The sequence below is a fragment of the Mytilus californianus genome, unplaced genomic scaffold (assembly GCF_021869535.1).
Source record: "Mytilus californianus isolate M0D057914Y unplaced genomic scaffold, xbMytCali1.0.p SCAF_8, whole genome shotgun sequence".
In the NCBI taxonomy this organism is placed as follows: domain Eukaryota; kingdom Metazoa; phylum Mollusca; class Bivalvia; order Mytilida; family Mytilidae; genus Mytilus; species Mytilus californianus.
In genome coordinates, this window is record NW_026262734.1 from 59,509,837 (window position 1) to 59,537,679 (window position 27,843).

At 33.3% G+C, this 27,843-nt stretch overlaps 1 protein-coding gene across 1 annotated transcript in view; it reads right to left on the minus strand.

Annotated features, from left to right (window-relative positions):
• Nucleotides 1-1,187: 1,187 nt before the first annotated feature.
• Nucleotides 1,188-27,843, minus strand: part of LOC127711256 (sulfotransferase 1B1-like) — a 34,466-nt gene continuing 7,810 nt past the window's right edge. The window contains exons 2-6 of the mRNA XM_052217250.1: nucleotides 9,833-10,005; nucleotides 8,021-8,338; nucleotides 6,367-6,470; nucleotides 4,769-4,949; nucleotides 1,188-1,733 (exon numbers count right to left, since the gene is read on the minus strand). Coding sequence (XP_052073210.1) covers nucleotides 1,564-1,733; nucleotides 4,769-4,949; nucleotides 6,367-6,470; nucleotides 8,021-8,338; nucleotides 9,833-10,004 — 945 coding nt within the window. The 5' untranslated portion in view covers nucleotide 10,005 and the 3' untranslated portion in view covers nucleotides 1,188-1,563. The remainder of the gene's footprint in view (nucleotides 1,734-4,768; nucleotides 4,950-6,366; nucleotides 6,471-8,020; nucleotides 8,339-9,832; nucleotides 10,006-27,843) is intronic.

A 27,843-nucleotide genomic window follows, 5' to 3' on the forward strand; every position in this document is an offset into this window, starting at 1 on the left:
ATTTGCTGATGACAAAATCGATATTAGTGCCAATGTAAATTATATTCAAAGATCTAATTACAACATTGGTAAGATAACCTTTACTAATAAGTTTGTTTAAAGTTTCGATGAGTTTACACGGATCACATAGTAATTTCCGCGCTTTAATTACAATATTACCGTAAAATTTAGGATGTGAAATACCGTTTTTAATCAGTTTTCTACAGGTACAGCCAAATTAACTAATCAAATCTTTGTCTCTATGAAAGAATTTAGTAAAAGTTTTACGTAATTTATGGTAACGAAATCCCTGACTTAATAATTTACCAGATGCATTGATTACGTTCGTTAAAATCTATGACATCACTACACACACGGGCATAACGAACGAGTTGGGATATATAAACACCGTATGATGGAGCCAAAGGAACATCGCCGTCTAAAAAAGGAAAATTAACAATAGGGAATGAAAAGTCGTCTCTTTTGTCGTAAATTTTTGTATGGAGTTTTCCTTTAGAGATTGAAATGTCCAAATCTAGAAAAGGACAACTACTACTGTTTATGTTCTGATTTAGTTAAAGTAAGTTCTTTTGGGTAAATTTCGGTAGTATATTTAGAGAACTCTGGATTATTTAACGAAAAAAAATCATCTAGATAACGGAAGGTATTGTTGAATGTATCAACCAAATGTAACAATGATGTGTCTTTACTGAAATTTGATCATAAACTGAGATTCATAGCAATACAGGAATAAATCTGCTATAAAAGGGGCACAGTTAGTGCCCATCAGAATACCTACTACCTGTCGATACACTTTATCGCCGAAACGTACATGTATGTTGTCCAGGAGAAAATTTAAAGCTTCAATCATATCTTCACATTTCCAGTAAGTGTATCTAGCATACTTTCCTTTTTCGTTACAGAAAAGGGCTTTAAACGAGTTACAGCAAATAATTTGTAATGAGATTTTTCAAAAGACCATTTAATTAAATGTGAAAACTTTTTCTTGATATGATTGTTTGGAAGTGTACTATAGAGAGTAGAAAAATCATAACTATCAACAGAATTAAAAGGACCAAAAAATAATTAACACCATTATTTTCATAAGCTTTATAAGCATATAATTCAAGTAAGTCAATGAAGACAATTCAGATTATACATGTAGTAAACATATGAACTAGGCAAAATAGTACACAACTGAACAAGTGTAACAAATCTTGATTAAATATTACTTTATTTTCCTGTTAATCAACCTTTAGAGTTGTGACAAAATAAACAAAACATAAAATAACAGACATGTATAAATGATAAGAATAAAGCATCTATAATTAAACAAAATATTTCAGTTTATAATTCAATCACGTACCCGCAACTGTTAGTACTAACGACTGCTTAATAAAGAAAAACATGCTTTCTATCTTTTTGTAGTGATGCCAGTTGTATGGTTTTAGATATGAATCCTTTACAAAACATTCATAACTCTTGCATACACTTCATAAATAGCATTAAATATAAATTTGATGGTTTTGAAGTATGATGTAGATAATAATGAATGACATAAATAAGTAATGTATTGTCCTTAAACTACAACTTTGATCCATATCGAGTCTCCTCTACACAGCCAGTATCAGTATTGCCAGGGTTGACGATTGATTTTAGCTGCAATTTGTTGTACTGCATCCTTTCTTTGTAAATCTGTTCAAATTCAGCATTTTGTTGCAATGTAAAATAAGATTTCCAGTCGTCCTCTATACCTATATAAAACAACAATATATCATATACATAATATATATGTTAAAACAAAAATATATGGTGTCTGAAATTTGCCTGTGGGTTTCCTTTATCAATGTTTCTACCACAACCCTTTGTGCTTGATAATATTTTTCATTGTACATTTCAGTGTGGTCATTTTAGTGCAGAAATTAAATTTTGATGTTAAAATGTAGCATGTTTATCTATTGTCATAAAAATTCAAAATATTGAATAGCATTAGTAGATTGGGCTATCTAAGTCCTTGAACTCGAATAAAGTAGCATTCATTTTTAGTAGAAAATTGTTTTAAAGTTAAGCTTCAATTAAAAATTGTTTGCTAACCCTTCTTTGTGATTGATGTAAGATAACTCTGGTTTATTTTCCGATCATTTTATCATAATGGTAAGATAATCTAATTTGGATTTCATACATAGTCTTTTACAAAAAAGTTCAAATGCTTTATGTAGGTTTCAATCATAATATCTCACTAAAGCATTTGACATAAATTTGAATTTTCTGGAATACAGTGATCGTTATGGTGTTCTGTTTATGCGTTTGTGCGTATATGTATCTTGTGTGTGTTTGTGTGTGTGTTTTTTTTTTTTTGGGGGGGGGGAGGGGTTACACAGGATGCATATATTTGTCTTTAAGGAATCGAGTAATGCAAATAAAATAAAAACAATTCTGACGTAAATATATACACCATATTAAAAAAATAATTACGTTCCGCTATATAGATGATGTTATCTCACTAAATAATACAAAATTTGGTGACTATGTTGAACGAATCTATCCCATCGAACTAGAGATAAAGGATACTACAGATACAGTTAAGTCTGCCTCATATCTTGACTTACATCAAGAAACTGACAATGAGGGTCGGTTGAAAACAAAACTTTACGACAAAAGAGATGATTTCAGCTTCCCAATTGTAAACTTTCCATTTCTATGTAGCAAAATTCCAGCAGCGCCTGCATACGGAGTATATATCTCCCAATTGATACGATATTCCCGGGCTTGTATTTCCTATCATGATTTCCTTGATAGAGGATTGCTGCTCACAAAGAAGCTATTTAACCAAGAGTTCCAAATGGTGAAGTTGAAATCATCGCTTCGTAAATTTATGGACGCCATCACGAGTTGGTTGAACGTTATGGAATAACCGTTTCACAGATGATATCGGATATGTTCCTTATGTCGTAACTACAATACACTTCCCTTTTCACGAATGTGACCTACCGAGTTGGACTATTTACCGGATTTGTAATAACATACGCAACACGACGGGTGCCACATGTGGAGCAGGATCTGCTTACCCTTCCGGAGCACCTGAGATCACCCCCAGTTTTTGTTTGGGTTCGTGTTGCTTAGTCTTTAGTTTTCTATGTTGTGTCATCTGTACTATTATTTGTCTGTTTGTCTTTTTATTTCTGGCCATGGCGTTGTCAGTTTGTTTTCCATCTATGAGTTAGACTGTCCCTCTGGTATCTTTCGTCCCTCTTTTATACATTTGTATTTGAACCCTCAGTACAATGTAGTATCGATTCTATTTACAACATTTAACTGATTAAGCTTTGCACAGCACATGGAACCGATGCAATAGACAACATCATTCAACACTACCATACATGCATTGAATTAATTAAAAAAGTCGATAACTCTAAGGTAACCATACTGGAAACGCCAGTCTACTCCATATACCATTGGAATAAAAAGAAACACCACAAAACTCCAGTCAACTTTATTACACAAGACAGGGAAATAGCTAAACAAAGTGTCCAATTAAAGAACAAAATCAAAGAAATAAACAGCATAATTAACAGCCATCAATTTCAAAATATAAAAAAGGAGCACATCGAACCACAACAGACAGAAGCTATTACAATTTTCAACGATATACCGATGTGTCAGGTGAGCTAAATAAACAGTAGTATACCGGTGTTCAAAAGTCATAAATCGATTTAGAGAAAACAAATCCGGGTTACAACCAAAATCGAGGGAAACACATTAACTATAAGAGGAAAACAAATGAACAACAGGAACCCCGAGGTGCAACAAAAACAAACTCTATCACACATAGAAACGAACTATTTGATAACAATTGCCATATTCCTGACTTGGTACAGGACACTTTAAGAAAAAATGGTGGATTGAACCTGGTTTCATGGCATGCCAAACCTCCCGGTTCATGACAATGCTAAAAAATATCGCTAAAACACTACGTGACAGAAATATAGCACAAACACACGCAAGAACATTCATAACAGAGAAACCCACAAACAAATAATATAATATTCGACACAACATACAAACCACAGAACAACAACGAACATATTCTCCATCAACGAAAAACACTATTTTGACTACAAACGATAAGACATAACAGATTATCCAACCTAAACCATAACAGAAACAACAAAATAAATCCATTAATGTTGAATGTACAAAACACCGAGACACACCGCACAGCAATGTAAATTCACATTCAGTATAACAGTCATATTCGGGAATAGGACAATGATGGTATTGTAGGGCAATTTTATAATTATTTGGACAACAAACGATACGACATAACACATTATTCAGCCGAAACCATAACAAAAAAATCAAAAAATCAAAACATGAATGTTGGATGTACAAAATACCGAGACACGTCGTATAGCAATGTAAAATCACTCTCGGTATAACAGTCATATTCGGGATTAGGTCACGTTCGGTACTTAGCAGACAGACGACATAGTAGTTAAACCACAATCTAAGACGTGGTAAAAATGTCATTAGTTAGTTTAGACACAGATACATCGTATAGATCAACCAATTCGTGATGGTGTCCTTAAAATTTACGGAGTGTCATTTTTAATCTTTCCTCCTCATAACTCACAATGCTAAATGCTAATCGGAATTAAAAAATCGGTACAAACTGAAAATTTTCAAAACTTTGACGCAAAACTATGTTTATGTCGGTTCCTACACTGTGCTTACTGTTGTTAGTATAAGTGTGCTCGGGAAATATACTATAAAACAATTATAAACTTACCTTTCCTATATAAAGGATATGTATTGCCTGCAAATACGTTTCCTAAACGGTGTCTAACTGCCGCCTCTTTAGAAATTTTTATGTTTGAAAACTTTGTTTTTTCTGCAATGGTCCGAATTAAAGAGTCTTTTACATCTAGCTGAAGAAATCGAGCGAGTCTTTTAAACTCATAAAATGGATTCTGCAAAAAAAACAAAATATATATATTGGACAACAGAATCAACACAGTCCTACTTTATCTTATTTTCCAATTAAATGATTCAGAGCAAATACAGCAAAAATAGAACGTTTTGTAGTAAACATAAGAAAGTTAGATACACAAAAACACTTATAAACACACAAGAGATTGAAATAAGATCGTTTATATTTGAATAACAATTATTGATTATAGATACATGTAGTCAGCAATTCAGCTACGAAACCAAACTCCGAAACACGTTACAGTGGCAACGTTCTCCTTGCTACGCTACCTGATAGTTTAGCAAAGCAACGTCACCACTGTTTCAGAGTTTTTTCTTAATTTATTTGAACATTTCTAATGAGTCATGTTAAACATATAGAACAATTTCCCTACGCCTAATGGGGTTCCCTCTATTTATATGTTGCTGTCGTATTGGAGTTTAACCTGAGGTTGGACATCAAGTAAAACAGATTGCACGCATGTAATGGAAAACCATGCTTGACAGAATAGATAAGAACCACTGAAAGGTAATGTACAAACCGTATTTGTTTTGTCGTTGTAAGTTACAGAGAAATGAAAAGTATGAAAGATACAATATGGACACTGAAGCTCTGTAGTAAAAACAATCGCAACAAGTCTAAACAAAGAACGAAAATGCTTTGAAAATTAATATGTGATATATTTTTTCGCTATTGAATTAGCATAACTATGTTTTTTTAATGAAGATTTTTTTAAATACTTACATAAAATCAAATCTGAATATAATATCTAATATCAACATATCAGACATTTTCATGAAAATCTTGTACCAAAAGTAATGACGATAATGACTTTTCATTTTCCTGCTGATATTAGGCTTCTTGAGTAAACATGTCGGTGTTTGTTTGATTATTACATTTTTGCCAACACGTCTCGTAGATTTCAATGAATGATGACCTACTACATTCAGTACTACAAATGTACTACTAGAATCGAACTACACTTTAGTTAAAACCATTTAATTATAGGTACTGTGGGCAAAGTTCATGATTTGATAAGGGAAACCAAAATGATAATTTGACAAAAAGAGAAAAAATATGAGATATACATGGTAATATATAGTGACGATTCAGAGAAAGTTTGAGATTCTTATTACGGGTTTAGTTTAAGAAGCGATCATTCATTAAAAAAAGAGTGGCGAAAGATACTAGATAAACGTCTACTACCACGTACTGTGTTTTACTGATCTGACAGATAACATTTCATGCGAAAGCAAACACAACAATTCAGATACAAAAGTGGGACACACGGACGGAAACATCTTACTATATACCGACCCTTTAAAATAACAGGATGGTGGTATAGTTATTATAATATCATAGTATCATAATCCTTGGTTCTTATCTCCAGTTAATTTTATAAAATTACTAAAACATACCTGTTTTGCGTCTTCATAGAACAGAACATGTATCGGATGATCAGGATTGTTTTGTCTTACCCTCTCCCATAATTGTGTATGTTGAAACCAGTCGTTGAACAGGACTGAAGTAGATATGTATTATCAGTCGTTAAGGATGCAGTCATGTCAGGTTTAGGAATTTTTGTCAGATGTAAGAACTCCTTGTGTTTTTTCCTTCGATTCTGTGTAAAATATTTTGCCCCATATCACCCACTTTTCTTTTCATAGATAAAAGAAGATGTGGTTTGAGTGCCAATGAGACAACTCTCCATCCAAGTCACAATTTGTAAAAGTAAACTAGTATAGGTCAAAGGTACGGCCTTAGAAGACTTTTATAGCTCATAAAAGGTCATTACCAAAATTTAAGCATATTCTTGATTTCCTTTCTTACGATTTAAGACCCAAATAATGCCAATACTTAATATAAGGTAAAAGTCCGAGTCAGCCTCTTCCCGCCATTTAAAAATAAATCATAGACCTCGAAAAGGAGTTTCATAATCTATTTATATTTTAGTTTATTTTGTTCCTAAACTAATGCTTATGATTAATTATCAATTCTAAATTCCAGATTTTTTAAATTTCACCAGACTATTTCCTCAAAAGTTTTTTTGGACAAGGACATTTGGTTGACTTTTTAAATTGTCGATTTATTGATTCATTTTTATTCAACGGCACTTTCAGCACTGTTGTCTATATAGTGTCGGTCAGCTGTAATTGATGGGTGGCAAACGTGGTGACTTGACAGAATCAACGAACTTCAGCAGGAAATCTGGCTATCGTTGTCAAATAAAATCTGAATCGAACCGACCTGCTATTTGAATTACCTTATCACAGTAAAGTAATTATTTTGTTTATGGTTTGAAACTGCCTTTAAATCCAATGCACGTACTAGTAAGTTGAATAGATATGTCTTTTATGAAATGAAGTGAAAAGTAAAATAACAAAAATACCGAACTCCAAAGATAATTCAAAACAGAAAGTCCTTTATCAAATGGCAAAATCAAAAGCACAAACACATCAAACGAATGGAAAACAACTGTCATATTCCTAACTTGGTACAGGCATTTTCTTATGTGGGTAATGGACGATTAAACCTGGTTCTATAGCTAGCTAAACGTCTCACTTGCATGACAGTCACAATGAATTTATGTTGCATATTGATATTAAAACAGCTATTGAGGTCACTGATAACTGATGTAGCTATTTACAGTACTAAGTAATAATGTTACAAGAAGTAAAAAGAACAGTTTAGATCTATCTAGTGCAAATATCGTTTTGTTTCGCATGTTGCAAACACAATATGTGACTCCTCCTTACTGTCCGACTCCTAATAGGACCTTTTTAAGCCTCACATGTGTGAGACTGTGAAGGTTTCTGATGATAAATATTGATCATTCTGTAGTTTAACTATCATGGTGCGTTACAAAAATGTACTTATGTATAACAATCATTTTTTCAGTGGGTTTTTTCTTCATATCTTTGACGATCTAATAAGCTATTTGTACATTTGTGTACGCGTACAGTATAAGTTTTCAAAGGTACGATAGAAAAAAATAATAAGTATACACGTATATTAATAAAAAGGCATTAATATTGTAACCATCGAATGTTTATATTACAATGTAATTCTTACCTTTACCATTTAAAAATAGATTTAGATAACCAGCCCAGCTACCAGTCCATTTAGTTTCTTTTATTTTGGTAAAGAAATGAAAACTCGAAACTGCTACTGCTCTTGGGTCTCTAACAACATTGATTATTTTGCATTGTTTTAGTCTGATTGAAGCAGGAAGTTGTTCATAATACAAATGGCTTCCTAACACTCTTGGTGGTGGTGTCTCTTCCACTTTTCTAGACCCAACTTCTAAATTATATTTGGCTGGTAAATCCTTTGAAATACTTGATGAGTTATTAATTAGCATTGTCACTACTTCCCATATCCAATGGAAACCTAAAATCATGATGTATACATTGGACCATTCCATTTAATATCTGATAAGGGAGGGTAGATGGGTTTTTTTTCTGAGGGGTATCAAAAGTCAGTTCTTAGGGGTGCTTATTGGCTCATAATATATCTGAGAGGTACCCATTTGTTTGTTTCTGAGGGGTATTTTTTTTGGTCTAAATATGTAAAAATGAGGGATTGATGGCATGATTTGGCATCTGAGGGGTTTTTATCCAAGCATCCGAGGGATTGAAATTTGCCTGAGATTTTTCTTAAGGGGGTCTTTGACATGGTACCCATCCCCCTTTTTGTTTCAGAAACTAAATGGAATGGCCCATCAATGACAGGTTGTCTTTTCCTTACGTACAATCAATGCAGAAGACTATATCACAATGAGAGCATACTGGTATTAAAAACAATAAAACCAATAAAGGGTGAAGCCATAATACTAAAATGTTTCTTTTGTTTTTGTATAATTTTGTTTTGGACATTGTACAAGATCGTGCCTTTCTTTACTATTTATCGCGTAATGTTCTATAAATACTCAGTGGTCGATATATCATAGTGCTAAACTATAAAGATCATTGACCTTTCTTTTGTCCCGCCTATGACGATATTGTAGCCAATTTATTTAGTTGTATATAATAACTTACAGTATCTAAGAAACGGATCTATTCAAGAAAACTTAATTTTAACCTATGAATCATCAAATTTAAGTCAAGATCAGATAAATCTGTCAGACGAAAATGTACTGCATATATAGAATATTGTTGACATTTTAGTTATGAGATATTAGAAACGAACGTAATCTTGAAAGTATAATGTTGACAAACGAACCATGAAAATAAGGTCAAGGTCAAATGAACCCTGTTTGGCGGACATGTTTACCTTAAATCATTGTATACACCACGGAACATGTTTATACCCGGCACATCGTTTATGTTCATCTTCCTAGCAATTGGTTTGTAATTCAGTGGTTGTCGTTGGCTGCTGCTTGTTAAATATGTTTTTCATTCCTCGTTGTAGTATAAATTTAGCCGCTGATATTCTCCTATATTTTCTCACGTCGGGACTTTTTATAACATACTATATGGTAGGGGTATAACTCATTGTTGAAGGTTGTACAATGACCTGCAATTGTTTAACTATTTGTCTTTAGTCTTTATAAATACTTATCTCATAAACAAAATCACCACATATCCTTATTTTTGTTTTCCATTTTAGGCAATTGACCAGGAAAATAAATCGACAACAGACAGAACTGCTCATCATAACATCTGTGTATCAGATATGGATTATACATGTATGCAGCTGGTCTGCACTCTAAGATATAAAGCTTGATATAGACCAAAAGAGCACCCCGTTGCTGGAAAAGCGTCCCTATGTTTCCATTCTGCGATGTTCAGGTAACTAAGTACCTCATTTCAAAATGGTAATACAAGTCAATCAATTCACAATTTCGTAGAAACAATATTTTTGCCTGTAAAAAATCGTACAAACCTGATTTTGGATATGAACAAATGATGACATCATTGTCATTGGCATCAAATGACTGCATACGTTTCCATTGTGAAGGTATATCTGGAATACTTGCTGGAAAATAACGTCCTTCATATTCTTTTATAGTTATGGATCCAGCAAAATCACCATCCGCAACAAATGTCTTTAACATTCTGTAATAGAAAATATAACTATACAATTACAATTCTGTATCTTAAGTATAATTACATTGGCTAGAATCGTGACAATGATAAGGTTTATAAAAAAAAGAAGATGTGGTATGATTGCCAATAATGCAACTATCTCCAGAGACCAAACAACATAGATGTTAACAAATAAACAGCAATGTACGATCTTCAACAATGGGCAAAACCCATACCCAATAGTAAGCTATAAAAGGCCATTAATTGGCAAATGTAAAATAATTCAAACGAGATACCAAACACCTGGTGTATGTACGAAACAATAAACGAAAGATGATATATAGTGTTAACTATTTAGTTTAGTAGTTTAGTTATTAAGTTTAGTCTTTAGTTCTATTTGTATGTATCAGTTTGTAACTTGGTGGTTTTAGATTAAAGTTGTACAAAGAACATTTTAGTCATTTAGAATCATTTAACAGTGGTAGCAGAGCTCACAACATCCGGCGAGATGGCGACTACTCTGAGTTATAAGAACCCACTACGTTTGACAACAGAGAAATCCTACCAGCAATGGAAGAACGAAGTGAAGATGTGGCAAATGGTTAAAGAAATGGACAAGAAGAATAGAGGCCTAGGACTTGCGTTGTCCTTACATGGAAAACCAAGAGAAGTAGTGTTAGAAATAACACCAGAGGATTTGAATGTTGATGAAGACGTTGACAAATGAATAACAGAATTAGATAAATTGTTTAATAAAATGCTCCGCAGGGCGCAGCTTGATACGACCGCAGAGGTCGAACCCTGAACAGTTGGGGCAAGTATGGACACAACATTCAAGCTGATACAGCTTTGCATTTGGATTGTGATTAAATATTTGACACAGCATAGGTTTCTGACACAGAATGAATGTGGTCTAAGAACTTAAAAATTTTAAATTAGACATTCACCTATTATGGTCCAATATCCAAAATCTAAATACATGGTTAGATTCAGCATATCAAAGAACCCCAAGAATTCAATTTTTGATGAAATCAAACAAAGTTTAATTTTGGACCCTTTTGACCTCAATGTGGACAAAGTTGATAACGGGGCCCAAAAATCAAAAATCTAAATACATGGTTAGATTCAGCATATCAAAGAACCCCATATATTCAATTTTTGTTGAAATCATACAAAGTTTAATTTTGGACCCCGATTTGGACCCACTTGAAAACTGGGCCCATAATCAAAAATCTAAATACATGTTTAGATTCAGCATATCAAAGAACCCTAAGAATTCAATTTTTGTTAAAATCAAACTAAGTTTAATTTTGGACCCTTTGGACCTTAATGTAGACCAATTTGAAAACGGAACCAAAAATTAAGAATGTAAATACACGGTTAGATTCGGCATATCAAAGAACCCCAATAATTCAATTTTTGATGAAATCAAACAAAGTTTAATTCTGGACCCTTTGGACCTCAATGTGGACCAATTTAAAAACGGGGCCCAAAATCCAAAAACTAAATACACGGTTAGATTCAGCATATTAAAGAACCCCAAGATTTCAAGAATAAAACCCCATTGAAATTGGTCAAGAAATAAGCAATTTATACGAAGTATCTTCTTTTGCACAATACTGTGCAATTAAATATTTCTTGCTATTGCGCAATACTGTACAATTGACAATTTCTTGCTATTGTGCAATATTGTGCTATTGGATATTTCTTGCTATTGCGCAATACTGTGCAATTGAAGATTTCTTGCTATTGCGCAATACTGTGCAATTGAAGATTTCTTGCTATTGTGCAATACTGTGCAATCGAAAATTTCTTGCTATTGCACAATACTTATTATATAATAATTTACACATCCTGTTTGGTGTGTATCTCCTACCATATCATTATTATTTGCTTTTAAATATAAATCAGAAATAACCAACTTAAAATGGAAAATTTTAAAAGAAAAAAAAAAGGAAAAAAAAAAAAAAAGGAAAAAAAAAAAATCCCCCCCCCAAATTTTTTGAACCCCCTTATGATTCATCACCCCAAAACTCAATCCCAGCCTTCCCTTTGTGGTATGGTACCTTGCAGTACAATTTCAGAGAGATCCATACACTTGAACACAAATTATTGTCTGGAAACTAGAAAAATGTGTTTTTTGGCCCCTTTTTGGCCCCAAATTCCTAAACCTTTAGGGCAATTACCCCCAAACTCAAACCCAGCTTTCCCTATGTGATATGGAACCTTGTAGTACAATTTCAGAAAGATCCATACACTTACACACAAGTTATTGTCCTGAAGCTAGAAAAATGCTTGTTTTTTGCCCCTTTTTTGGCCCCTAATTCCTAAAATATTGAGGCAATTACCCCCATCATCAATCCCAGCCTTCCCTTTGTGGTATGGTACCTTGCAGTACAATTTCAGAGAGATCCATACACTTGAACACAAGTTATTGTCTGGAAACTACAAAAATGCTTATTTTTGGCCCCTTTTTGGCCCCCAATTCCTAAACGTTTCGGCAATTACCCCCAAACTCAATTCCAGCTTTCCCTTTGTGATATGGAACCTTGTAGTACAATTTCAGAAAGATCCATACACTTACACACAAGTTATTGTCCTGAAACTAGAAAAATGCTTGTTTTTTGCCCCTTTTTTGGCCCCTAATTCCTAAAATATTGAGGCAATTACCCCCAAAATCAGTCCCAGCATTCCTTTTGTGATATGGAACCTTGTGGTACAATGTCAGAGAGATCCATACACTAACACACAAGCTATGTCTGGAAGTTACAAAAATGCATATTTTTGGCCCCCTTTTGGCCCCTTATTCCTTTACTGTTGGTACCATAATCCCCAAAATCAATCCCAACCTTCCTTTTGTGGTATTGAACCTTGTGGTAAAATTTTATAGAGATCCATTCACTTAAACTAAAGTTAGAGTGCGAAAACCAATGTGTCTTCGGACGACGCCGGACGACGCCAGACGACGACGACGATGACGACGACGACGCCAACGTCATACCAATATACGACCACAAAAATTTTTTTGCGGTCGTATAAAAAGGACAAGATTGACCAAGCTTATGCAGCATATACAGCTTTTGATAATTTTCACAGGGAGTCTTCAATAAAAATGTCTGACTATATTATTGAGTTTGAACAGAAGTATAACAAGTGCAAAAGAAATGACATGGCACTTCCTGATGCAATATAAGCATTTAAACTCTTAGATAATGCAGGACTTGATCAAAGTGACAGACATTTAGCTTTCACGGCATATTCTGATTTAAAATTTGATACCATGAAGGCAGTCCTTAATAGAATATTTGAATCTAAATCACATAGTGATAATGATATAGTGACTGTAAAAGAAGAATCTGCATTTGTAGGAGAACATGGTTTTAATAGAGGGTGTAGTTCAAGGAGATTTTGTGCACGCAATCGCATAGATAGATCATTTAATCAAAGAAATGCACAATCCAGACTTAATCCACCTATCAATGGCAGCATATCTCGTTGTAGATGTTGTGATTCAAAATATCACTGGTTTAGGGATTGTCCACATAAAACATGTAAAACATATGATGTTAAATTCACAGAGGAACAAACAGACACATCTGAAACTGTAAACATAACTCTGATTAACTTCACAACAAAACATTACACCTTCAAGAAAATTTTGCAGCTGAGGCATTTAATGCTGCAGTTGTAGATACAGCACGTACCAAAACAGTTTGCGGGTCTGAATGGTTACATCAATTTTCAGACACTTTTGACACTGAAAATGAAGAAATAAAAAGCAAGGAAAGTCATACACCTTCCAAATATGATGATGACAGGTTATTCTTATCAGTCTGTAAAGGTACCTGCCACAATTGGATCTCTAAATTGTTACATAAAAACAGAAGTAGTTGATTGCGAAATACCTCTATTATTTAGCAAAGATTCTTTGAAAAGAGCGCAAACAGTTCTTGATCTCCATAATGATAAAGTGACTATGTTTAGAAAACCAGTTGATGTTCATTTCACTTGAAATGGTCATTATTGCATAAAGATTAAACATGTTAAAGAAAAAAGAAATGGACAGAAAAATACTGCAGTGAGTGAGGAGGAAATCCGGGATTCTATAAGAAAAGAAAGAGGGATATTATATCAAAACTGCATAAACAATTTGATAATGTCTCATCTGAAAAGTTGTATCCCTTTTGAACAGCGCAGGCTCAGTTTACTATGATACAAAGGCTATTTCGAATGATGTTTGCTCAAAATGCATGGTCTGTTTCAAGTTTCAACGTCCATAGCCAAAGTCAATGGTGGCATTTTCCCTTGCAAATGGTTTTAAGCAAATTGTTGCTATGGATTTACATGAAATTGATTACAATTTCTACTATTTGCACATAATTGACCTGTTTAGCCGTTTGAGTGCACCAACCATTGTCAGGAGAAAAGACTAACAGTTAGTTGTTGACAAATTCATGCAGATATGAGTTAGTGTATATGGTGTTCCTGAAGTTGGAGTATACACTGGCAATGGCGGGGAATTCAATTCTCAAATTTTTCGTGATATGGCTTAAAATCATGTCAGTTACATGTAAGACCACAACAGGATACAGTCCCTGGTCAAATCGAATTGAAGAACGACATAATGCAACTCTGACTAAAACCGTTAATAAAATCAGAGAAAGTTCAAATCTTTCTTGGGAAACTGCTATTAGCTGGGCGGTGAATGCCAAAAATAGTCTTGTAAATGTGTATGGATATAGTCCTTATCAGATTGTGTTTGGAAGAAATCCTAACTTGCAAACAACAAGAGTAAATAAACCTCCAGCTCTTGAAGGAGCTCTTGAATGAAAAACAATGAGTAAAACAATGGGAAAACACTTAGTTGGACTTCATTTGTAGCATCAGTATCCTAAGAGAAAATTAGACGTGCTCTTCGAAAGCATGTTCGTCCTTCAGGTGAGAAATTGGAGATACAGTATACTTTCCTAGAGATAATCAATGGAAAGGACCTGGTACAGTTATTGGACAGGACAATGTTGTGTTTATAAGATATGGAGGAACCTATGTAAGAGGACATGAATGTGGGATTTTAAGAGATTTTGATGGACAAAATGCAAGAGAAAACAAACCACAGGAAATGAGGGTAACATTGAATGAAAGTCGGAAAACTCTAAAACTTTGTCAAGAATAAGGCTGAGCATAAAGTCCTTTATCATGATAGTGATGAGGAGGAAGACTCACATGTAACATGTGTAAACATGTGTAAACATGTGTAAACAACCAGTCAGACAATGAAAGTGACAATTGAGCACAAGAAGAACATGAATCTGAATTATCAGTCAGGCAGGCGACTGAGAATTAGACAGTGATAATCCTGTGAATAATCAAGGGCATGCATCTGGAGAAGGAAGTCAACCAGGAGGTGACTCTGAACTGGAAAATGATAATCCTACAAATCAAAGGCATGGGATTACTCTTGATCATGAAGATACTCCAGTGAGAGAACGGAGCAATGAGCAAGAAACTCCTATGGGGTCAGTAGAAGTGTTGAATCAAAGAGTAATAAGGCTATACTTTTAAAAAAGGACCAAAAAGTGAACTTTAAAATGCCAGGTGATGAAAATCTACGAGAAGGAGATGTTCTGAGTAGAGCTGGTAAAGCATCTTCAAATACTAGGAATTGGTACGATGTAGAATATAGGAAATTAGAAGGTCTTAGAGGTAACAAAATGCCAATAGACTTAATTAAGTACAGTTGATGTATTGGAAGTTGTAAAGTCTGACACGGATCAGTATATAGAGGATGACGAGGAATCCGATGAAGCATTATTCAATGAGATTGACTTTTGTGATGCTCGTAAAGCTGAACTTGAAAATTGGAAGAGACATAATGTTTATAAAGAAGTTGAAGACTTTGGTCAGTCATGTGTATTCACTAGATGAGTATATACCATAAAAGAAGCAGATAATGAAATACACAGAAAAGCAAGACTCGTTGCAAAAGGTTTGTTTGGATGAAATACAGAAGAACTCTCCTACGTGTGACAAACAATCTTTTAGACTCATTCTAACAATAATAATGCAAAAGAAATGGTTGATTAATTCCATAGACATTAAAACTGCCTTTCTGCAAGGAGAGAAAATGCAAAGAAAAGTTCATTTTCGTCCACCTAAGGAAGCTAATGCTAATGGCAAAATCTGGCTTTTAGAGAAATGTGTTTATGGTCTTTCATGCTTCATGCTTCATTGAAATGGTATGAAAAGGTTAGGAAAACCCTTAATGAATATGGAGGTACTGAATCTAAAATCGATCCAGCAGTATTTTACTGGCATGATTTCAATGGTCTGGCTGGTGTACCAGCAGTTCATGTTGATTATTTTCTGTGGGTAGGAACCAATTTGTTTGAAACTGAGGTTATATTGAAAATAAGAGAGGAATTTAGTGTCGGAAAAGAAGAATCAGAATCTTTCAAATATTTAAAAAAAAAGGGTAAAGGATTCTTAGCATTCATCAGTCGAACAAACTGTTCTGAGATCAAAAGTAGGACAAGTGTTGTGGCTTGCAAAACAAATTCGTCCTAACATTGCTTTTGACATCGCTTTGATTGCATCAAAGTTAAAGACAAGCACTAAATTAAATTAAAAATTTGTCTAACAGTTTTGACGTATATGGACAATTGGTAGAGCTCATTATTTTGAACTTTTTGCTCCTTTCAGATTTTTTCTATTTATAACGGTACAAAAAATAATAGACAAAACTTTCATTTTACCCGTATGTTCTATTTTTAGCCATGTCGGCCATGTTGGTTAGTAGGCGGGGTCATCGTACATATTTTTTTTAAACTAGATACCCTAATGATGACTGTGGCCAAGTTTGGTTAAATCTGTCTCAGTAGTTTCAGAAGAGAAGATTTTTGTAAAAGATTACAAAAATTTACAAAAAAATGTTAAAATTTGACTATAAAGGGCAATAACTCCTTTAGAGGTCAATTGACCATTTCGGTCATGGTGACTTATTAGTAGATCTTACTTTGCTGAACATTATCGCTTTTTACAGTTTATCTCTATCTATAATAATATTCAAGATAATAACCAAAAACTGCAAAATTTCCTTAAAATTACTAATTCAGGGGGCAGCAACCCAACAACGGGTTGTCTGATTAATTCGTCTGAAAATTTCAGGGCAAATAGATCTAAACCTGATGAAAATTTTTACCCCTTGTCAGATTTACTCTAAATGCTTTAGTTTCAGAGATATAAGCTAAAAACTGCACTTTACCCCTATGTTCTATTTTTAGCCATGGCGGCCATGTTGGTTAGTAGGCAGGGTCGTCGGACACATTTTTTAAACTAAATACCCTAATAATGATTGTGGCCAAATTTGTTTAAATTTGTTTAAATTTGGCCCAGTAGTTTCAGAGGAGAAGATTTATGTAAAAGTTAACGGACGACGACGACGGACGACGGACGCCAAGTGATGAGAAAAGCTCAAAAAAAAAAAAACAGGAAGAGAGATCAGTTATGATGCGATCAGCAATATCTATAAAACTTTTATTTTCATAAACTTTACATCTACTTAAGAAAGAGAAAGGATTAGATTGTTAACTATTTAGTTTAGTAGTTTAGTTATTAAGTTTAGTCTTTAGTCTTTTGTTCTATGTGTACATAGATATAAGAAGATGTGGTATGAGTGCCAATGAGACAACTCTCCATCCAAGTCAAAATTTATAAAAGTAAACCATTATAGGTCACAGTACGGTCTTCAACACGGAGCCTTGGCTCACATCGAACAATAAGCTATAAAGGGCCCCCAAAAAATACTAGTGTAATACCATTCAAACGGGAAAACCAACGGTCTAATCTATATAAAAAACGAGAAACGAGAAACACTTATGAACCACATCAACAAACGACAACTACTGAACATCAGATTCCTGACTTAAGACAGGTGCAAACAAATGCAGCGTATTTAAACGTTTTAATGGTACCAAACCTTCACCTTTTTTCTGAAACAATCGTGTAACATCACAACATAGAAAGACACACTATAAAATATCAACTGAAATAGCTTAACTCAATCAAAGGACATATTAACACCATTGAACATACACTGAACAAATAAATTTGACCTATGACACAATGTAAATACAAAATAGATAAACTAAGGGAAGAATAATAAAAGTAACATATTATATCGGTAAGAAATGTTAAACAGTTAAAGAAAATCAATATGCTCGAACAAAAATATCAGACATTTGCAATAACTTTAAACACAGGTAAATGAAAATAATTGTGATGTATGTATCTTTGCATTTACAGTTTGCAACATGGTCGGTTTAGATTAAAGTTGTACAGAGAACATATTAACCACTTAGAGTCATTTAACATGTAGCAACAAACGACAACCACTGAATAACAAGCTCCTGACTTACATACATATTGTGGCGGGGTTAAACATGTTTGAAGGCGCCAACTTTCTCCTTACCTGGAACAACTTAGTTTATATTAATTAACCTGTTTTAAGGCTAGCCACAAAACCAGGTTTAACCCACCTTTTTTTTCTTAAAATGTCCTGTACCAAGTCAGGCAAATGGCCACTGTTATATTATAGTTCGTTTCTGTGTGTGTTACATTTTAATGTTGTGTTTCTGTTGTGTCGTAGTTCTCCTCTTATATTTGATGTGTTTCCCTCAGTTTTAGTTTGTAACCCGGATTTGTTTTTTTCTCAATCGATTTATGAATTTCGAACAGCGGTATACTACTGTTGCCTTTATTTATGACATAACGAAAAATGCATAGGCAAGATAGGCATGTAATTGTATAATGATTTTGGTGTTTTTTTTCTGAACGTAATCTTAGTTTATTTTATTGCAATTATAAGTAATAACACTTGCAATACGACAAGTATCCTTCAAGAACCCAAAAACCAAAGGACAATGATGTAAGCAACTATAATTCGTCATATTGTCTTTAAAAACTAGCAAAGCACATCCATGCCGTATACTAAGACAAAATGCGAAACATTTCAAGAGACATCAATTGGCTGATTTATGCTTAAACAATTAGTGAAAACTTAAAGTGGTATGACGGACAGCAGCCAACCAGAACCATTTGTAAACGGAAAGACATATCAAGAATGAGGTGGAGTTAAACAATTTTGTGGGTGCTCAATCCCCCCCTTTCCTCGCCTTCCCTACCTTCAGTCTTGCCAATATAAATGTATATCTATATATACATCTACTTGAAAGGTCATCTATACGAATGGGAAGCTGGATTTACCCACAGCTTTCATTTTTCGTCTGTTCACGGCGAGGAATTCTTAATCCGATCAGTGACATTTCAATGAGGATTCCCGAAGTTTTAACTTTAATTGCTTCCATGTTTCAACATATCTAATTATTAGCGTATGACTGGTCATTTTAGCATAAGACTTACCCAATTTATATTTCGTTGGCGCATGCCAAGCACAGAATTTAGACATATGAGTGGATATATGTTTCCGTATTTACCACCCTCTCTCCATTCGAATGGAGATGTATTTGTAAAAAACAATAATTATAAAGAGCACATAAGGGTCCTGTCTGTAAGGATAAATTCTTACGTATCTAAAGGCAGTCCGACCATCATGTGCGAGCAAAACAAACAGACATAATAGGTAAAAATGTCACAATTTGGGGTACAGCAGTCAACATTGAGTTATAATCTTAATCACTTTAAAAACATAAAACTATTTGAACAAAGAAAAAATAAAATGGCTTATAGACACGCTATAGACGAATTAAGTACATAAGAAACAAGAGTGCACACGCTGAAATGTCTAGCCTTCTTTACTAACCATTGATTTTATGTTGATAGTCCTAAATATAAAGCTTTACTACAAATAACACATTAACTTAACATGATCCAAGAAAATGAGGTCAAGGTCAGATAAACCAAACGAAAAATACATGTACACCTTACAATCATTCTATAAACCAAACATAGTTGACCTATTGCTTATAGTTTCTAAGAAACAGTCTTAACCAAGAAAACTTAACATTGACCAATGAACCATGAAAATGAGGTCAAGGTCAGATGATCCATGCCAGACAGACATGTACACCTTACAATCAATGTATGCATTAAATATAGTTGACCTATTGCTTATAGTATCTAAGAAACAAACTTAACCATGAAAACTTAACATTGACCAATGAACCATGAAAATGAGGTCAAGGTCAGATGATACCTGCCAGACAGATATATACACCTTACAATCCTTCCATACAACAAGTATATTTGATCTATTGCTTATAGTTGAAGAAAAACAGACCAAAACACAAAAACTTAACACTGAGAAATGAACCGTGAAAATGAGGTCAAGGTCAAATAAAACCTGCGAGACTGACATGTACATCATAAAATATTTCCAAACACCAAATATAGTTGACCTATTGCATATAGTATTAGAAAAAAAGACCAAAACTCAAAAACTTAACTTTGACCACTGAACCATGAAAATGAGGTCAAGGTCAGATGACACCTGCCAGTTGGACATGTACACCTTACAATCATTCCATACACCAAATATAGTAGACCTAGTGCTTATAGTATCTGATATATGGACTTGACCACGAAAACTAAACCTTGTTCACTGATCCATGAAATGAGGTTGAGGTCAAATGAAAATTGTCTGACGGGCATGAGGACCTTGCAAGGTACGCACATACTAAATATAGTTATCCCATTACTCATAATAAGAAAGAAATTAACATTACAAAAAATGTTGACTTTTTTTTCAAGTAGTCACTGAACCATGAAAATGAGGTCAAGGACAATGGACATATGACAGACGGAAATTTGTAACATAAGGCATCTATATACAAAGTATGAAGCATCCAGGTCTTCTAGTTTCTAAAATATAAAGCTTTTAAGAAGTTAGCTAACGCCGCCGCCGCCGCCGGATCACTATCCCTATATCGAGCTTCTGCGACAAAAGTCGCAGGCTCGACAAAAATGAAAGACTAGAATACAAAAATGTCCGTAGCACAATAAAAACAATGTCGGGATGTATAAATACCGAGCCACACCAAAAGTATATTACCAAAAATGGACTAAACAGTAAAGGTTACAAATATTCAAAGACAAATAAAACACTATAACACGTAATCAAGATGATAAACAACGTCAGTACCTAGAATCTATAAATCAAGACCATTATGACAGTTTGTGCTTTCCCTAGACCATATTTTAAACATTTATCACGTGATTAATTTGTTTGGGTACATTTATAGTGAAACTAATTGCATATCATAAACTAGTTTAACATTGTAATGTAGTCTTATCAATTATGCAGACACCTTAAAAAAACAATTAGCCACTGACATGTACAAACCTAATTTCATCTTGGTGAAATCGGTCAAATGTGTATTTATATATATGTGTACTTGTAAAATATCAAGTTCACAAAATAAGAAATTTAAAAAGTTTGTAAATATAATGTTTTATCAAGTCAAGGCAAATACAGTATACGTATTGTCATACAATTCATATAAAGATTGTTTGTAATAGTTTGTGATACAAATAATATGAATAACATTACCTTTTGAATAAATAACTTTGCAATTATACATATAGCATACACATAATACATAACCCCATTCTATTTATTAACCTCACAATAATATATGGAACACCAATCGTACCATAATTACCTACAACAACGTTTATGTTTCAACAACTTTACGAATAAGGGCTTGTAATTCTAGCAATATAAAATGTAGCAAGAATTAAACAAATATTTATTTTACCTGTTAGTTTTCCTTTATCTTTTTATATACAGAACAAATAATGACATGTTTACACGAATAATAGACGAAGAAGGCCAGTGACCGAAACGTCTAAAAATGTCGTAATTACTACAATGAGAAACAGCCTCACCCAAAAAGATGCTTACTAATGTCCTTCAACTTTACCTGCTTTCAGAGAGGTCGGGTTGAGGTTTATGTTTCGCAATTCTTTTCTGTGTAGTGAAGTGTGAATTGTGGTTTGTCTTATCTTCTGTGCATGCTATGGTTGGTGATGTTGTTGTTTGTTTCCTTTTTCCTATAGGTTTGATTGCATTTTGTTTCAGACAACTAGTGGTGTGATTCATTTTAGGATATTGTCCTTAATATGAATGCAATGTTTGGCACTTGACTTGAAGTAACGTGGTCCTTTGGCAAACAAGATAAATATGCTTTGTATACTTGAACGGCTAAATATTACCATAAAACACGTTTTCTAAGACTTGCTTTTTAACAGGAATATTTTTTTTCTCCAAATCTTCTGAAATATATTTAATCATTGTCTTCCTGTATTCCAATTCGTCAACAGTTTTCCGTATGCAATGGCCTTAACCATGACACCTCTCGCTAGAAATTTGGCTATCCCACAGCGCAAGTGCAAATGGAAAAGCCGTAATGGAAGAAAAAATAAAAAAGCAAAACGTGGAAGGAAGGTAGTATTAACCGATTCTGAAAGAAAAAAATAATACACCAAATCATTTTACAACTGTTATGACAAAGTTTGATTGACAAATGTGAACGCAAGGAAAATATAAATAAAATACAAATAAATACCGCTCTATCATCTCACTTATTATACACGTGCCCCGTGATTCCATATTGATTGCTTATCAAGTTCATGCATGATAATCAAATTCGGCACAAAAACACGAAAGTTTATTAACAACCAAACTCTTTGGATCAACAGTTAGCTAATGAATATTTGTTGTCAATTATACGTTACATGTATGTACATGTATTCGTAATAAATAAAATAAACAACAGTGCACAGATGACTTAGTTTAGTATATATGTAGGCATTGGTTCAATAATTTCCTAGGCATTATAATCACCAGAAACGCATTTCATATGACTTTAAGCAAACAAGAATCAATCAACATTTAAGGGTAAGGCTGTTGTTCATATTGTAGTTACACACAAACGTTGTAATATTATTCCATTTTCAGCATTGCTTTAAGTACTAGAACTCTGAGAGCCAATTGCAAATATGCAAGACAAAAACCATATTTTATAATTATTTATATCTGATGGTCTAATGTCTAATGATCATCTGAAGTATGTTATTTGACATATTTATTTTGCTTTGTCTTCTAACTCAACGGTGAAAATTTTAAATTTGTCTGTGTTTACTGTGAATTGCTTTGAGCTTCTGATTGCATTTCATATATTTTGGAAATCTCAGTCTTCATTACAAATCGGAAATGCTTCGCAAACCTCTTGATGCAGTGTTTAAACAAGCGCTTATTGACATATTTAACCTTTCTTCGTATGGTAAAAACTGTCACGATTGAACTCTTGCAGGACCGACAATTTGTTTTAAAAAAAAAACAGGTGACAGGTTTTACAGTGGGAACGCATGATTGGTTTTACTAACCTACATGAAAATGTTTTATGATGCACATGAACTCAATTATATTCTTTAGTTTCATAAAAACAAGCAAAGAATTCGAAATATCAATAAATATCAATAAAGTAAGATATAGACAAAAAAAGAACAAATCTTGCAAAGTCCTTTAATTTTACTTTCAGATATATCACTCAATAAACCACATTTCAGTGAGTGTTTGCATCCCTTACAATATATATCCCAGTCATCTAAAGATTAAAGATAATTAAAAACTAGAATGTCTGCTTCAAATCTTGATATCATCCTCGATTATGACACAAATGAATGTTTTCAAACAAGAATTTATGACAAACGCGATGATTTCAACTTTCCAATCAACTTTCTTTTTCTCAGCAGTAAAATAGTAATTACCCTATGTCCGTCGTAAGGCGTTTATATATATATGAGGGTCTGGAGGGCGAAGGGGGGTGTCCTTCATTTCTGTATTCCTTAATTTTTAGGCAATTTTTCTATATTCTTTATTCGTCAAGAATATGCATATTAATTGCCGCTGGACGTTAAGCAGCCATCCATCATCACCTAATCTTTATACTTTTTGCCCAATATTCTCTATTCTTTATATTTTGGTCCATTTTACTCTATTCTTTATATTTTCTGCCCATTATTCTCCATTCTGTAAACCCCCATCCACATCCTCATTTAACAACTGATGCTGATTGTACGTTCGTGCATGTTCATATTATACGGACAGGACCATATAGATGTGACGGGGTCAAATATGCTTGTGAGTGCTCAAACCTTGGACAGGGATGTAACAGCACAACAAAAGAACTAACTGTAAAAGGTTGGAAATGGCTTGACTCATCATATCGACACGGAGCTCAAAAACATCTAACAAAAGGACAAAAGATATAAAGTACTAATCTAAGAATGTTTACTTTAAAGTCAACGAATAACAACTAATACATAAATCTTATCTTATATCTTATCTCCTATACACTTCTAGTAATATCATTGGTTAAAAGCGAACACATGAAAACCGTGTATATCTAATATTATGTCAGTGTGCGTGTTTCAGTTTTAATATGCGGTTACTTGGCGTGATTTATTTTAAATACACAGTTAATAGTAGGTCTTTGATATCACATTGTTATTATTGACATTTTTTTTTTGTATACATCGGTGAAAGTAGGTTCTCAATATTGAAAAATTGATCACTATTATACATGTAGTTCACCAGACACCAAATATTGCTTTCATGACTTATATTGATTGCTATAACAATATTTGTTTATAACTTCGAATAAATTCCCCATATTAAGATAGTCGGTAAGATAAATTCGTTTCACAGTGTGCTAGTGACCTGATGCGATACATACAGGGTCATATTCGCTCGCTTTCGCCCCATATGGAATTTACTGACCCTGTATATATATACCGTGTTAGGTCAGTAGCACAATGCGTAACTAAATACATTTAACAAAACTTAAGACAAAAATACAGATAAGTACTAAGTACTTTGGTGTTAGCTATCTTTTGTATTTTATCAATGTGGTAAGTGTTAACAAGAATAACAAGCAAATAGAAAATTATGGTTTGAATGCAAATATAACTGTCTAACTGTAACTTATAAATCATAAGACTGACGGTGTGTGTACTATATGTACAAGCAGCTAGGACTTTCACTGATCAGTAGAATAAAATAACTGTTATTTCATCTTAAAAATTCCCAGTGCAAAGTAAGTTTAATCAAATTAAATCAAATCAAAACAATTTTAATGCCATTAAACATTTACAGTATGTTTGTGGCAATACAAATTTGAACAATTAATAAACAACAAAATAAAATCAAAACAGTATCCAAAAAAAAACATACGTGATAAATTTATAATATTACAATATTCAATAGCCATGTTATACAATTAGACCTCTGCCCTCAGTTCTAATGACCTTTTAAAAAAGAAGCCAGTAATTCTTACATGTCTAAAGGAAGCGGGGTTTAATATATAAAATAATTTTCGTTCATTAGGGAAATGAATGAAATATGTTCATCATCTAATTGTATTTCATTAAATAGATTTTGTCTGATATTCTGGTTTACCTTGCAATTCAGAATAAAATGAAATTCATCTTCGATGACTTTACAGGTTTTGCACAGTCTTTGTTCTCAAGGAATTTTAATGTAACAATCATTTTCTATTTCAAGACCATGGTAACTTATACGAAGTTTAGTAAAAGTATTCCTGATAGAAAAATCATTATACAATAAGTAGTGAAGTTTTTAGTTTTTATACAGGAAAAGTTTGCTATTTTCGTCGATTTTTTCTATAATTTTACTTTTCTATAAATCTTTATAATAAATAGAGATCAATTCTGTCATCATTTGTATGTGTCTTTCGTTAATCTACTTTTTATCATATTTGTTGCCAGTATAAAATCTTCAGAGACGTACAGTTTCTAATGACAATAAACTTGGTCTTTTTCTCTATCTTGCAATTTGTACATTTAACTGTGTATGCACTTAATGACCTTGACACATAAAATTATTTTCTTCACGTTAACGGGCATTGTAAACAGTAAAATTGGGTAGAGGATCATTGAAGTTCATTTATCACTTATAAATGGCGTTATGCATATTTACTTTTCTATGAAAAATAGTATTTTAGAGTACTTAAAAAGCTAGCATGCATAATGAGGCAGATCCTTTTCGGTTTTAAACTAGAATCACTGACATAGCCAAAAATAAAACACAAACTGAGCCAATTGTTACATGAAATTAAAGTATGTTCGTGAAAAATAATCCCTTGATGAAGATGTACGTGTAAAAAAAGGTTCCCTGGTTTCATTTAAGGTGAATTTATATATAAACTTATATTGTAATATGGAGAAGAATTCATAAGTATGATTTACTAGTGTCTCATCCATTTTGCTGATATTTAGCAAATAAAATATGTTTAAAATAAATTTAAGGTACTGTGCGGTTTGTTTTTCTTTCGTATATGGATATGCAAATGTCAAGTTATTCCATTTCGTAACTTTTTTCATCGAAAAAAAAAATAGAAAACGAGTATTTTTTATTACTACATGATGAAGTGAACTATTTGCTTTTGCTGACGATTGTGGTGCCACCTACAGTTGGGACCAGTTCTAACCTCTCTTAGATCTGTCGGAATGATCTGTCACACAACTGTGCTAAACCGTTCTACAGTAGAACTCTCATGATACGTTCCAGTGTACAACTGTCCAAATATGTCCATGGTAGAACTGTCAGAATCTATTATAAAGTGGAACAGTTCTAAATGACGTGAATTAGAACAGTTCTCTGGTCGTGATTTAGAACAGGGGCATTTAGCAGGAATTGTCCTGTAAGTGATTTACTAGTAAGTCAAACAAGATAAAACTCTTAAATATACGAATAGTTATAGTCTTGGATGTATGTTTATTTGTGTTAATTCTCCATGTTTATAATTAATTTTTAATCAAAACCACTTTTTTATTAATGCATAAGCAGTGAGAAAATACACATTTCTAATATTTCCGCCAGTATTACCACAAATACAAGTAATATAATATTTAGAAAGACAATTATGCAGGTCACGGATAACTGTTTCTATGTTAGATATTTGGAATGTTTATAACACGTCAACTATTTGAATCTGTGGTCCATACTTTTATCTTTGGGAGTGTTTTTATACCAAAGTTTTAAATTACCTGACATTATACAATATTATGCAACGATCCATATGTAGTTTAGTATTATTATGCAAATTTTGGCACGCGCGTAGGGACTTATCATTTTTTACCTAGGTGGGGGGTGGGGGGCTTGTCATTTTGAAATCAAACATATAAAATTTTCTTGATCCCCCATAATATTTCACTATTTTTATTTTAACCCCCCCCCTTAAAAATATTTAAAAGAATGTGATCCCCCCTCTATTAAACATGCCAAAATTTTAACATGCAAAACACTTACCTTTGACACACATGATATATAGGATATACGTGAAGATTCAAAAGTTCACAAATGTTACAGTAGAGATAAAATTGATCCCCCACTTTGAATTAATAAAAAAATTTGAACCCACCTTTTCCATTTACAGAAAAAAAAACTTGACCCCCCTTACATTTTGACCAGCCCCCCCAATTTAATCAAATAAAATGATTTGCTAAGTATTCCGCCTTAACCGGTTGTTGGGGTCGGCTTAAACTTGCAGTGATGTGGGAGTTTTTTTGCTCCGTGTTTAAGGCCTCGCTGTGACTTTGAAATGAAAAACAGCAATAAAAGCCCTGTTTCTTTGCTTTTTGTATTTTTACATGTTTGTCATTTCTTGGTCTTTTATCGCTTATCCTGGAATCTATGATGAGTTTATTTACTATGCGGTATGAGTTTTGCTCATCGATGAAGGCCGTACGGTGACATATAGTTGTTAACTTCTATGTCATTTGGTCTCTGGTGGAGAGTTGTTACATTAGCAATCATAACAAATCTTCTTA